We start from the raw sequence: 14,830 nt of genomic DNA, 5'->3' as shown, positions 1-14,830 counted from the left end.
TCAGATTGGTGTGTAGAGCCTCGGCGTGTGATAATTCAGTCACTTATAGACCCTGTTGAAAATGTGTAGGTGTTTGGTGGCGGGGGAGAATCCCCAGATGGCAGCTCGTGGTCTTTTTTTGTCCTGTGTGTATCTCTACCAGTCTTCCTGTGGTTGCCTTATAGGCGAGATGCTAAAGTTACCCTTCAAAGCCAAAATTGGAACCAGTTATTCCGTGGGCTTCTAAACTGGAGTCAAGATAGTGTGTTATGTAAATGAAAATGTGTGTAAATGTGTTGGAAACTGATACAGTCACCAGTATCTCCCCCAGTTAGCTGATGAGTAAGGAAACATGTGATGCTGTCTGGTAGCTTTTCAAAACCTTGGGGACTTGGGTGCTGTACCCGCTTTGAAGCGTTAATTTGTTTACAGTAGTAGTCAGTTTCACTGCTTTTTACTTAAAGCGTTTTCCGTAACCACAATAACCTTATTTCTATTGTTGCTAGAATGTCTGCCACAAACTTCAATGCGAAGACTGAAACCAAGCCTAGCCTGGTTCTGTCTAATGATCACAAATGACCCATAAACTCCCTACAAATTAAGTCTTGGATTATTAGGTCATACATACGTTTGTGTCATATTCACTGTACTGACAGTGAATATGACCATATCAATATCTCTTGAAATGCAAGAATAAAAACAAAACAAAAAACAGAAGCAAAAATGTATTGACATAAAAAAAAAGTTCAACTGAATTGATTGTAATTTTATTGGTATACAGGAAATATTGTGCTTTTCCTCTGTCTTTGTTACAGTGGTGGACAAGGAAAGGTCAAGTGGTCATACTAACCCTCTTAAGTCCAAGTGATCAATGACTACTCCAACCCTGACCCCGATTCTAACCCTTACCCTCCTCTTCTGTCAACTGAACACTCGATGGATGAGGCAACTCTAGCATTAGGAAATTAAAATATCAACTTTTTGCTTTTATTAACCTGTTTCCCAGACCCTTGGCCATCGTGTAGCAGAGAAAATAATCATCCTAACTGACAGACATTTTTTTGCCTCCTCGAGAATCGAAGGTTAGGGGAGAATTAAGGTTATGACCAATAATGATGTACACCCCAATGGGTTAAATGTGGCCAGAGTTTCAAAGTAATTCCAATGAGCTAAAGCTCAGGCTTTAGACTGCTCTAAATACTCAATTTGCTACAGTTTCTTCTACTCTTGGCTGGCAATATGACATCCTAATGTCTTAATATGATCATCCCAAGTGGACACAGATTTAGTTGACCTTTTCGTTTGTCAGGGACAGCCAATTAGAAGGAGATTAGCTTAAAGGGAGAATGGCCTTAAAAGCAATAAAGATAAAACCAGTTAACAGTGGATGAAAAGCACAACATAAATGAGTAAATAAGTTATGGTGTTAGAAAAATCACTGACAAATGTCTGAGGTAAGACTATGGGACTTTTACTATCTTAAAAATGTCTAGTTATTGCGAGTGAGAAACAGTAGTTGAAAGTTGCACAAAACTAGCTTGCTAAAGAAGCTAAAAAAAAGGGCAAACCCCGCCTGAGAGTACCGAATTGAGAAAGAAGTTGCTTCGTTGTTGAAAGTTTACGTTAAAAGACCTTAGAAAAACATGTTTTCTTTCAAAGGCTCTAATCCAGTCCTAAAATGTGCCCATGGCCTGAACAAAGAAAAAAAAAAACAAAAAAAAAAAACACACTGCAGCAAAGGTAGGTACGTTTTCGCTCACACAAAAGTACCGCAGCTGTTTGACTGCGTCTGTTCACTTCCTTTTTAAAAACAGGGGATGTCCAGCTTCCTGCACTTACTTCACCAAACCCATGACAAGTGATTCACCAAACAGCACAGTTGGTGCGTGTGTGTCAAACTGATACTTCACCGTGACTGAATGCACGATCTTTCAGACACTGACTGATATGCAGGCATTTGGTTTGGATGTAACTTGAGCCCTTGTATCTGCTCGCTGCTCTCAGTACCCCTGTAGTGTTTGCTTCAGCTACATAACAGCTGGGAATCTGGCTGTCACAGTACAGCGTGCCCATTCAGGCAACACTGGGAAGGGGTTTTCCACCAGGCACACACACACACACATAAAAAACACACGTGACATGCTAAAATGACATGCACACAGATTAAGAAGTGCCAGAATTTTCGTGGTTAAGCGGCTAGGATCTTGGGTGCTGTCTATCTCGAGAATTAAAAATACCACCCCATCTATAAATCACCATAAGATAACGTGTGTGGGTAAACTGTCTTTTATTACAAAAATAAGGTACTGCCGCCACAGAAACAACATCTCCACAAATAAGCATACTGCCAGTTGAGATGCAATCTTTACACAAGTCGATCAAAATTTGATCTCCAACATCTGTTTCTGGTTCAACCACGTTTTTTTGTTGTTGTTTTTTTATCCCAAACTTTTACCAAAAATATATATATTTAATGGCTTTGGTGGGGTGGGGGAAGGCAACCAAATATTGCAATAAAATGATTTGCCATTTAAACAATAAGAATAAATATGAATAGTTACATAGTTGTAAATCTGTTATTAATATATACTTTACAAAATAGAAACATGTCAAGTTCAATAGCACCACATTCTCATCTAGATGCAAAATAAGAAGCTTACGCATCGTGACTCTCTTTCATCGTACGACTCCACGATTAAGTTTTAAACTAAATGTCAAAAAAGTGCAACAGGTTTGTAATTTGACACTGAGGTATATTATATTCCATGTATATTGCATCAGTAATCCTCTTCCCCACCACAATAATCTCCCGCAATGCCACAGGAGTACTCTTAGAACCTGACATCGGATAAAAACGAATATTTTTATATATATATATATATATATATTCGTTTTTATCCGATGTCAGGTATATATATATATATATATATATATATATATATATATATATATATATATATATATATATATATATATATATATATATATATATATATATATATATATATATATATATATATATATATATGCGCCAATTGTACAGATTTGTTTCTTTATGTACAAAAAAAAGAAAAAAGGTAAGTCAGTTGTTTGATTTGTAGTCAAGCTTCTCAGAATTGGAATCTCCACTCGGGGTATTTTCTGCAGTGTAGTGCTGGTCTTCAGTGTTCAGTTACTGTCAGTAAGAAATGACTGTTATTTCCAAATCAGTGTTCTTCCATTTACACTCGGGCACACTCTAAGCAGTGGTTCAGGTACTCTGCAGCTTTTGTGTCACTGAACGTGGCGAGGCACTGCGGGCACTGCAACTCTGACATGCCTGGGTGTTCATTCCAGGCAGAGTTTGGGGTTGCCGCCGCAGCTGCAGGTTGCTGGTGCTGCTGGTGCTGCTGCCGCCTCTCAGCAGTGGTCCTCAACAGAGGCTCTGACGTGTCTTTACTTCGCTTTGAGGAGATCCTGTGTCCTATGTGCACGTGACACAAGGGAACCACGTCTCTGCTCTCTCTGCTAGCTCCCTGCTGAAGACAGGGAGGCACGTACACTGTCAGCACAAGCTACACATACTGGACGGTGGTAACAAGTAAAAGGAAGTCCGTGCTTCTGTCGAGGCACTCATGCACCTAAGTGCAGGGCTGTTGTCTCACCTGTTTGTGCAGCTGCTGTTTTAGCTGAGAAACCTGCTCCTTCAGGGCATCAATCTGGCCCTGCGCTCGCTCCCTGTCCGCACGCTCTGACTTAAAGTCATCAGTGTAGATAAGAACCTTAGGAAGCAAAAAAAAAAGTTAAAAAAAAAAAAATTCTCTTTCACATTTAGTTTCATATTTAGTTATTTGACACTATAACCACGCTTAACAGAACTCAGCCAATCACCAGGCATGAAATCGCACCAACCTGTTGCTCAAGTGTCTGAATTTGCTCCTTGTCTTGTCTTCTGATGTCATCCATTTCTCTAGCAAGCCGTGCACACTCCCTCATTTTCTCCTCCAGTAAGCCGTTGAGCCTGGAAATCTCCTGATGAAGCAATCCAGTGTTGGTGGAGCCCATCGCAGGCATCAAGCCCTGCCCGGTGCTGTCCTTCAGCCTCTGACATAAACCTCTTATATAGTCCTCCCTGCTGGAGTCATACTTCTGCCACTGAGTATTCAGGCTTTGTACCTAAAAGGAAATTGAAAAAAACAAAACGTCACACCTTCGATCATGCACCATGTTTTATATTCCACCACTGGAGTGTTAATATTGTGTGCAAAAGTAATTGAAATGTGTTTCCTTAAGGACATAATCAGATCACATGTCTATTTTTTTTTCCTGACTGATTTCAGACAACACTAATGAGACTCACATATGCCACACGCTGCTTTAGCTGTTGATTCTCCTCCTGAAGCTGACGGATTTGGGCATTAACACTACCCATCTCAGAGGACTCTGGCACCTGTAAAAGATTAGAAAACAGAGGTTACAACAGGACCCTGAAAAGTTGAAAACAAACAGCTGTATTATAAAGCTATTTAAAAAAGAAATTACAAAAGCAACTGGTGACTTCTAAAAGCATTTACACACCTCTGCATTCTTTTGCGTAAGGGCCACATCTTCCACTTCTCCTCCTCCCCTTTTGTCTTTCTCCAGTCTCGCCATCAGCTCCTGGCACACCTTAACAGTTGCACCGAGCTGCCTGCGTAGCTGGTCGGCCTCCTCGGCCAGGGAGGTACAGAGGACACTTCTGGTGGCCTCAGCCTGCTCCCTCTCCTGCAAGGCTACCCGTAGCCTTTGGATCTCCCGGTCCTTCTCGTGGTCCGGCTGACATCTGATGGTCTCCAGCTCCAGCTCTTTCTCCCTGAGCTGAGTGTTCAGCCTCTGGATCTCCTGAGGAACAATGATGACAGATTCATGGCATGGCAACAACAGCTTGCAACTGATATGTCAGATATGCTCTATGTTTTGTTCCCTGAACACTTCTGCAGTAGAGACTGTAAAATGAACGCGTCACAGTAGACAGCAGCTTACAGTTCAGGGTAACAAACTGATATATAAAAAAAATCTATATATGGTTATAAATCACTGATTAGAGCTGTAGGGAGAAACATCGACTGTGTACAATCATCAGCATGTTTTTACCTCAGCTTGTCGGGCTGCCTTCAAGTCCCCTTCGTTCTTCTTCTGTTTTAGTTTGCATATTTCATTGAGTAAACTCTCCACCAAAGAGTTGGACGGACTGATGAGCACAGACTCCTTATCTCCCACCGTCATGTAGAGCCTCTCGTGTCTCCCCAGCCTGGCTTTTAAATCTGCAATAACACCGTCCTTTACAGAGATCTGTCTGTTCAGAAGGTCTATTTCCTGCCGCGTCTCATGATACAGAGTATTAAGCACGCTGTAACTCCGCATTTTGTCTCTGAGCATGTCGTTATCCGTGGTGTTTATACTGACGTTATCCATTGCGGGTTTTGTAGACTTTGACAGACGCACCAGTCTCTTAAAAATCCAGCATTTGACGCCTCTGCCTCGAGCCCCGTGTCTTTAGAAAAAGACCGTCGTCAATTGTCTCAAATTTGGCTCATCAGAGAATAATATCCCCCGAACCGGGGATTTCCTAGGGAACTTCCCCGCGGAGTTTTTTGAGCTTCGTCAAAAAGGAGCCATGCTTGTGTTCAAAAAGGTTCACTGTAGATATCCACAGGTAGAAAAAAAACATTTTATAGCGTCTTGGCACAACTTGGTAAACAAAGAAACATATATTTTAAATGTAGCTAAAAGTTTAAGCTAGGTCTCTTAAAGGCTGAAAAAAAGAGAGACGATTGCTGCTTTCAATTACGTCGGAAAATCTACTACTCCTAGTTAGAGCGAACAAAAATTAAGTTATGTAAAAAAAAATGTTTACCGGTGTTTTATTAGTGCCACCATTATTATAAGGATGCATAGCTTTGGCTTAAAAGGGAGAAAAGGGAATGGCTTGCACTTTAGTCAACTTTATTTTATACAACCAAAATGCTGCTTGCTGTTGGTTTCTACAGAAAGTATAAACTATAATATTGAAAGGAATATCAGATTATACTAAATGAAAAACGCTAATTTCCCAGCGGTAGTTTACCGGGTTTTTACACATTCAGTCCCCTAAAAGTCACATTAGGGCATTTACTCGTAGTGTCATAACAAATTCCCCATGCGCGCCACTCATTTTTGTCAGGCTTTAATTTTTCCCACAGCTTTAAATGCACCGCAATGCATTGTCATTCAAAGAATTACGCATTAAGGACCACACCGGTGCCGTATTAATGGCTGATTTTAGGATGCAGCGGTCTATGACTGAACATTGTCATCCCGTTTTTGTGTGTGTTTGTTTGGTTTTTGTTCTGAAATTTTGGGAAGTGACACAATGTCTCTTACGGTAGCAAATCAAGAATTTACCCAAGCTGTACTGGAAGCAGCTCCAGTTCATGGTGACCTCTTGGTACTGCAAACTGGGAATACTCATGAATAAACGGATCGTGATCTTTACTTTTCTTATGCATTTTCTCTTTTTTAAGTGCTACCTAAAAAAGGGTTCACTACAAAAACGTAATTACACATGGATGACAAAGAACACCACTGATTCCAAATTAATTCATTATACTTGTTGTTGCAGTTTGTAGCTGGCTTTATTTTTATGCAATTTTGTATAAAATACAGATGTAACACATACTGTTGAATCATGGACTGATGTGCTTTTAGCAATGAATGTGTGCTTTGGATGTATAGTCTTAATACGGGTCCCAAGAACCTAGATATTTATGTGGAGGTAATAAATAAATAAATACACCCAATAGAGTACAGTGTGTGTAATCGTTTAGCTGAAACGGTTCCAAGTTTACGTGTGTAACCTTTTTCTCAGACACTTTAAACAAAATGCACAGTAACTAGCATATATAGGTCACACTTACTACATGTGCTCCATTTAGGTTCATCGCTGGACTACAAGAAGAGTGTACTAAGCATTATCGGGTCAAAATGAAACTACTGTCTAGACAGTAGGAGTACCGAGTTAAAGACCAAGAGTGTTCATCAGTTGTATTGGCCAGTGGGGAGTCCCAGGTATTTCTGGGTCAATCACACCAAGAGACATGAGAGGTGTGAAGCTTAATGTCTTTTAATGTCACATGGCAGTCATGTGACGCTTGTTACAACAGCAAGAATTGAGGTGTAAAGTGTGTAAAAAATTGTAGGAAGGTGGGAAGAAGTGTCAGGGTGGAAACTAACTGATTCCACAAAAGATTCTGTCTATAAAAAAACCTAATGCTGACCTGAATCACTTCAGTTCTCTATGGCCTTCTTTTACAGTCTCATCCTAGCAACACCACCCCTTCTTATTGATGATTCACACCTTCATTCATGTGATTGGCAAGTCTCAGAACTCATGTGACAGTAAAATGTCTGGGACTTCCTGAAAGAGTCATCGGTTGACACCTTGTGAACAGGTGGCAAAACACCTTAAACACCATTCATGTTAAGTAGTACATTAACTTGTAGAATGGAAATATATAAACTTCAGAGTTTCCGCTATGAAAAGAGGCTTTGTTAAGTACTTGTTGCAATGCCGAAACAGTAAGTCCATGGAAAATGAAGCACCAACAGTTATAATAATCATGTAAGCGTTATGCCCCCATAACACTTACACGATAACACTTTAAAGATCAGTAGTTAAATATATCTGTGGTCTGGTGCCTCTTTCCAAGGTTAGTGCTTAAAGCTTCCTCAAGCCGGGTGCAGCACTGACAAAGATTCATTGTCGGCATGAATATTGTGGCAATTTCTCTCAACTTTTCTTTTCCAGGGTGGAATGATTGTACAGCATACATTTCAATGACGCAAAAAACACAAATTGAAAGTATACGTTTGAATTTATTTAGGATTTTCTGTAATCCACACAGATTAACAATTAGACATATAGGCTCAAATACATGCATATACGCAAATTTAAATGTCCCTTAGTAAGTTACACCTCGGTGCTTTGGGCAGCCATCAACAACTTTCTGGCATAATTCTGGCTGGATATTTGACTGCTCTTCTTGGCAGAATCCTGCTTTATCCATTCAAAATCCATTTTTGATGTGTGTTTGGGACCGTAGTCCCAAACTTGGATCCAATTGTCTAAGTTTCAACCATCTAGCTCTTGATTTGAGGGAAAGGTGTAGATTTGGAGATAGTCCTCCTCTTTCATTATTCCATCCACTTTGTGCAGTGTACCAGTACCACTGGCAGCAAAACAGCCACAGAGCATGATGCTACCCCACCATACTTGACAGTTGGTACAGTATTCTTAGATTTGAAAGCCTCACCTTTACTCCTCCAAACCTCCTCTTATCAGTGTGCCTAAATAGCTCAATCTTTGTCTCATCTGGCCATAAAACCTTTCTCCACAAAGTATTTGGCTCGTCCAAGTGGGCAGCTGCAAATTGCACTCGAACTTGAAGGTTCTGATTTTGGAGCAGGGGCTTCTTCCTTGGTTGGCACCCTCTCAGTCCACGATGATGTAAAACTCTGTAAATGCTGGTATTCCAATAGTGTTTCCAGTTCATGGCAGGCTTGGTGGTTCCTGGGTCGTTCTTGAATATCTCAACCAATTTCCTTTCATCTAAGAGTGATGCTCTTCTTCCAGACCTTGGCAAAGTGGTGACACATAAAAATAATTTGTACTTGTGTACAACTGTTTGAACTGGTGCTCTTGGAATTTGCAGTTGGGTAGAAATGGCCCCAAGAGACCTTCCAAACTTGTATTCTCACTTCTTAGATTTTCATTGAGTTTCTTGGACTTTCCCATTTTTCTGAGTATTGGTCAATCCAATTAGTGCCAACAAATAAATCCTTTCTATGCTCTATGCTGGTAAAAAGAAACTGTGAGCGGTTATTAATCATGTATGATCACTAATGAGAAGTTAATAGGCCTTGGCCTAGTCAAGGTAAAAACACTGTGGAATCTTCAGCACCAGTTATTAAAAGATTTAAGTGAGTCCATGTATAATATTTTGCCTGTGTTTATTTTGTTGATTAAAGAAAATCAAAATCAATTCAAACTTGTGCACCCAGTTCTTTAAATGGTAAATGGCCTGCATTTGTATAGCGCTTTACTAGTCCCTAAGGACCCCAAAGCGCTTTACACACACAGGTAATGGCAAGCTACCTTGTAGCCACAGCTGCCCTGGGGCGCACTGACAGAGGCGAGGCTGCCAGACACTGGCGCCACCGGGCCCTCTGACCACCACCAGTAGGCAAACATGAGGTTAGTATCTTGCCCAAGGATATTTGGCATGCAGCCAGGAGGCAGCCTGGGATTGAACCACCGACCTTCTGATTAGTGGCTGACCTGCTCTGCCACCTGAGCTACAGCCAGCGTCCATTGTACAGCGTGCATCTTTAATGCACGCTGTACAATCCTTCCATCTTGAAAAAAGAAAAGTTCAACGAAATCATTAAAAAGTCGGTTTTCGTCATTGAATATGATGGTTGGCTGTTGCCTGATAACCTAAAACAGAGGTCTTCAGGTTTTGTTGGTCTTATATGGCCACTGATGGTCTTCTGCTCAGTGCAGGAAAGCTGTGTATTTGCTGTGGACTACCATAATCCACCATCATAATAAAATTATATAGTACCGTATATTTTATTTTTGTTACAGCATTCGATGAACTTCCAAGAGTGTGCTTTAACATTTATCGGTTGCTATTTAAAGATGAAGTGAGTCTTTTTCTGTTGTGACCTTTAGCGTTAGCCCACTTTTGGTAGGTCACTTGTGGCGAATGAAATAACTTTCTGTGGTATCGACCACGCTATTTGTGATCATGTGTGTGGGTGTGGGTCTCCATTTGTACTTGGACATTTGTGTGTTTACTTTACTTTGAGAACCCTTTTGTGGTTTAGGACCACGCTTTATGTGACAGTTTGCGTTGTGGTGGCAACAGATTCCTTTTGCCTACTGTTACATGTTGCTATGTTTGTTTGATGTGTGGTAGTAACTTGGTTTGTGGCTTTTATGTCGACCTTTTCATGGGTCTTGGGTTATTATTTTCTGTGTTCAGTATAGACCTTTGGTAAGGTATCATGTGCTGGGGCTTTTCCTGTGTCGGCTCAGGAATTTGTTAGGTCACCTGTTGCTTCATTTGGTGATTGGAAAAATTTGGAAAGAACACTTATTTTCCAGTTTCCCCTTCCCTTTTTCTCTTTTAGATCTCTGACATCAAGGGCTAGACCACACTGCTGGTCAGGAGTGGGGAATTAGGTTTCCCAAGTGGCCACGTGAGAACTGGGGACGATAAGGTGAACTTAGTTCTGCTCAATATTAGATGAACTGCCCACCCCTGATCTAGAGGGTGTTTGTCCTTTCTCTTTCTTTAATTTATGAGCTGGGACATAAGAGAAAATAGCTCCTCAAGTGAAAATATTAATCTTTTCATCATGAATGTAAGAAGCCTTTAGATTGAGTGATCAAAGATGAAAGAGAAAATCAAAAGTAATGAACATTTACTAGTGTCAGTTGTTCTTTATCTGCCTTTTAAACACCGATTGATTGGAGCTTCAAGTGATTTAAAAAAATTACTAAAGGTGTTGAATAAACCTCAATGTGTTCAGAAGCAAATCTTACAATAAGACAATTAATTTTATGGATCTTATAACTTAACTTTTTAAATATTTAAATGTTAAAATACAAACTGGCATCGTTACACTTGCTGGTCACTGTATTAGGTACAGCTTGCTAGTATCTGGTTGGACCCCTTTTTGCCCCCAGAAATGCTTTAATTCTTCATGACACGGATTCAACAAGGTGCTGGAAACATTCCTTAGAGATATCAGCCCATATTGACGTGATAGCATTGCTGCAGATTTGTCGGCTGCACACTGAGACTATGATCCGGTGACCGTGGAGACCATTTGAGTACAGTGTACAGTGTGAGAACATGACATGGTATGTGGCATAGTTATTCTGCTGGGAGCAGCCATCAAAAGATACTTAAGTAGGCTGTGGCCCAAAGTGTGCCAAGAAAATGCACACCACCACTACACAAGCAGCAGCCTCAACCATTGTTTTCATGCTTTCATTATGTTTATGCTAAATCTGGATCCTATCAGCCGAATGTTGCAAAGGAAATTAAAACTCATCATACCAGGCGACCTTTTTCCAGTCTTCTGTTGCCAGTTTTGGTGAGCCTGGTCAAATTGTAGTCTCAGTTTCCTGTTTTTAGTTGACAGAAGTGGTTCCCACTTCTGCTGATGCAGCCCACCACAGGTGTACATTTGACATGTTGTGCATTCAGAGATGTTCTTCTGTGTACTTTGGTTCTAACAAGTTGCTATTATTTTTGCTGGATATTTTCTCTTTTTTGGACCATTCTCTGTAAAACCCAGTGATGGCTGTTTTGGAAAACCCCAGCAGATCAGCAGCTTCTGAAATATTCACAAATGCCATGTTCAAACACGCTTAAATCACCTTTCTTCCTCATTCTGATGCTCGGTTTGAACTTCACCAGGTCATCTTGACCATGCCTATGTGCCTAAATACGCTAACGTGCTGCCACGTGATTGGCTGATGAGATGTTTGCATAGAGGAGAATCTGAACAGGTGTACCTAACAAAGTGGCCGGTGAGTGCATATCCAGTGATCTATGATCAGATTTTTAACAGTGAATTCCGCTAGATGGCAGTGTTAAATCAGTATGTTTCTCTATCCTATAGCTGTGGGATCAAGATTATTTTAAAGTAGGAAAACGACCTCTCTCCTGTGCACAGCAATGGACCGGCTCATTTCAAATATTAACTTTGTATCTTTTAATTGCTGCAAACTTTACACAAGAATAAATGACAGTATTTGATATTTACACTGTAATACATCCAAAATGACTTATGTTTCAAGCACACACACACAGACACACAGTTACTTGCATTTACCAAACTACCTGCTCATCAAAACCGTCCAATCATCAATACCAAGAAGCAGTTTGCGTCACTCAGAATGAAGATGCAAAGTTGAATGTTTACATGACACATGAGTGTCTAGGAGTAAAAAAATATTTTTATCATATGGTGGTAGAAAATTATGCAGTTGCTCAAGTACAAAACGTTTACCAAGAATTATTAAAATACTGAACGGGAAGAGAATATAGCCAGCTATCTCTCATTTGAGGAAATGGTAGGAATACAAAACTACAAATATTTGCTGCATGCTTCGCGCTAGGCACCCCTGGATCACAGCTTTAATCGCTGGGCACTGTGTAAAATGAATCCGCGTTAGCATCTGAGGCAGAAGTGACTTTCTATAAGATGAGAATACATTGTTAACTTAATCCAAGCAGTACATCACCAGATCTGTTGCTGCTGATCTCAAAGCTGTCCAGGTCTGCGTGTTGTTGTTGATTTTAAATGGGGCTTTTATAGAAATGACGGCTAAAAAAAACAATAATGTTAAAAGATTTAACACCTGATTTGACCTCCTGGAAAAGATGAGAAAAACGCCCTAAAAGTCTGACGAGCTCACTCTGTGAGCTTTACCAGGATGACACATCTGCCAGTGATAAGTAGAGTCAGTCATTTTCAAATCCTGGACTCAAAGTGTCACGGGGTGAAACGGGACAAGTTATTTAGGGTTTTATTGTGCATGTTTTGCAATGTTTTATCTGTTTTAATATTTTAATATTGTATATTGGGTTTGTTTGTATGAGCTTTATTGCATGTTTTTATCTTATTTAAATTGAACACCTGTCCTGGAAAGACTCCGCCCCTACCTGATAATAGACTGTTCACACCTGCGAGAGATCCCAGAGAGGCCAATAAGAGGGCCTGGCAGACCAAAGGAAGCAGTTCGACCGAGAGGCTAGAATGACGGCCAGGAGTAAGTGGCGCCAGGCGGCGGCGGCGCCTGCAAGCCGAAGGGGCTGGTGGAGCTGGGCGTTAAGAGGACGGACAGCACCAGCGACTAGGGACGCGGAGCGAACAGGCGGACGGCAGTAGTAACGAGAGCCCAGCTTGTGCACTGCGGGAGAGCAGAGGCGGCGAGACAGCTGGTGCCGACTTGCAGTTTAAAGAAGCGGCGGGCGGAGTTGAGAGCTCTGCCCACCCGGGGTAAGTCTTCGACTTAGCCCCTTTTATTGAATGAAAATTGCCGACAAGAATAGTGACTGCCGCTCCCTCCCTTTCTTCAGCGTACCAGGACGCGGAATGCGGGGAGGAAGGCGAGGACTCCGCTGGGTTTCCCTTTTACATCACTTCGCTGGACTTTTTTAGTTCTTTGTGACTTTTATATCGTGGCGGATGCCACTGGACCTTTAACGTTGTGTTTTATTGCTTTTTATCGTGTTATCCCTTGGCCAAGGTTGTTTTAATTTATCTTACATTTTTAACTATTTAAATATAATAAATTATATTTTTAATCTTACAGTTTAAATTGTGTGTTTCCCTTGGCGGCTCCACTGCTCTGCCCGTTTTTAGGAAGGTCTCCTTCCTTTTAAAAACATAAAAACAACGTGGAAATAAAATCAGCCTTTCCGCTCCGTTACATAAATGGCGTTGTCGACAGGATACGGAGCCAGAGCAGTTGGGTTAGTCAGGGGAAATGCAAATATATGATGCATGTGTATATTAGTGCCCCCAATAATGTGTGTTTTAGGTCGTATGTCCCCTGAGCAAATGAGTATGGACAGTGTGCACAAGTATGAGTGTTGGCCACACCAAGAGTGAATGGAGGACGTCCAACCGAGGTTGTCATGGGAGGTCAGCTGCAGGCTTGCGGGAGTTGGGGTAATGATTTGCTGCTAGGCAGCAGTGCTTGGGATTAAGCACGAGACCCAGGTTAGGCCTGGAAGTATCCCCACGGTAGCAGCCGGGTGCAGTGTAGGACCTTATGGCTTCCGGGTAGCTATGCTACGAGGACGTGAGAGTGATTGCTCGTTTGTGGCCTTGGACTGAATGGTGCACTTTTTTATATTTTTGCTTGGGGGTAGAAGACGGAACCGGACTTAAAGAAAGCTTCATGACTGGAAGCTGGGTTTTTAGCAGGGACTGCTAATCTTTCAGTGTGGGGGGATGTCACGGGGTGAAACGGGACAAGTTATTTAGGGTTTTATTGTGCATGTTTTGCAATGTTTTATCTGTTTTAATATTTTAATATTGTATATTGGGTTTGTTTGTATGAGCTTTATTGCATGTTTTTATCTTATTTAAATTGAACACCTGTCCTGGAAAGACTCCGCCCCTACCTGATAATAGACTGTTCACACCTGCGAGAGATCCCAGAGAGGCCAATAAGAGGGCCTGGCAGACCAAAGGAAGCAGTTCGACCGAGAGGCTAGAATGACGGCCAGGAGTAAGTGGCGCCAGGCGGCGGCGGCGCCTGCAAGCCGAAGGGGCTGGTGGAGCTGGGCGTTAAGAGGACGGACAGCACCAGCGACTAGGGACGCGGAGCGAACAGGCGGACGGCAGTAGTAACGAGAGCCCAGCTTGTGCACTGCGGGAGAGCAGAGGCGGCGAGACAGCTGGTGCCGACTTGCAGTTTAAAGAAGCGGCGGGCGGAGTTGAGAGCTCTGCCCACCCGGGGTAAGTCTTCGACTTAGCCCCTTTTATTGAATGAAAATTGCCGACAAGAATAGTGACTGCCGCTCCCTCCCTTTCTTCAGCGTACCAGGACGCGGAATGCGGGGAGGAAGGCGAGGACTCCGCTGGGTTTCCCTTTTACATCACTTCGCTGGACTTTTTTAGTTCTTTGTGACTTTTATATCGTGGCGGATGCCACTGGACCTTTAACGTTGTGTTTTATTGCTTTTTATCGTGTTATCCCTTGGCCAAGGTTGTTTTAATTTATCTTACATTTTTAACTATTTAAATATAATAAATTATATTT

General features: G+C 41.6%; 1 protein-coding gene across 2 annotated transcripts; it reads right to left on the bottom strand.

Annotated features, from left to right (window-relative positions):
- Positions 1–3,055: 3,055 nt before the first annotated feature.
- tnip2 (TNFAIP3 interacting protein 2) lies at positions 3,056–5,760 on the bottom strand. 2 transcript variants are annotated; one of them, XM_026169340.2, is made up of 6 exons: positions 5,092–5,760; positions 4,537–4,839; positions 4,319–4,408; positions 3,871–4,134; positions 3,624–3,740; positions 3,056–3,497 (listed from the first exon to the last, which is right to left on the bottom strand). In XM_026169340.2, the coding sequence occupies exons 1-6, from the start codon at positions 5,410–5,412 to the stop codon at positions 3,201–3,203; spliced, it is 1,392 nt and encodes a 463-aa protein (XP_026025125.2). In that variant the 5' UTR covers positions 5,413–5,760; the 3' UTR covers positions 3,056–3,200. The 2 variants fall into 2 exon arrangements, with proteins under 2 accessions (XP_026025125.2, XP_026025126.2); XM_026169341.2 differs by having other exon boundaries at positions 3,056–3,494.
- Positions 5,761–14,830: the final 9,070 nt, after the last annotated feature.

This window comes from Astatotilapia calliptera, chromosome 6, assembly GCF_964374335.1.
Source record: "Astatotilapia calliptera chromosome 6, fAstCal68.1, whole genome shotgun sequence".
Classification (NCBI taxonomy): Eukaryota; Metazoa; Chordata; class Actinopteri; order Cichliformes; family Cichlidae; genus Astatotilapia; species Astatotilapia calliptera.
The sequence above is the reverse complement of the archived record's forward strand: the minus strand, read 5'-3'. Positions and strand labels throughout refer to the sequence as shown.

Bases quoted from the DNA above. Each gene is read 5' to 3' on its own strand.
- tnip2 (XM_026169340.2), bottom strand. From the start codon at position 5,412: ATGGATAACGTCAGTATAAACACCACGGATAACGACATGCTCAGAGAC. The intron at 4,409-4,536 runs GTGTGTAAATGC...AATCTTTTACAG, and splicing joins TTACGCAAAAGAATGCAGAG to GTGCCAGAGTCCTCTGAGAT. The intron at 4,135-4,318 runs GTGAGTCTCATT...ATTTCCTTTTAG, and splicing joins TAAAGCAGCGTGTGGCATAT to GTACAAAGCCTGAATACTCA.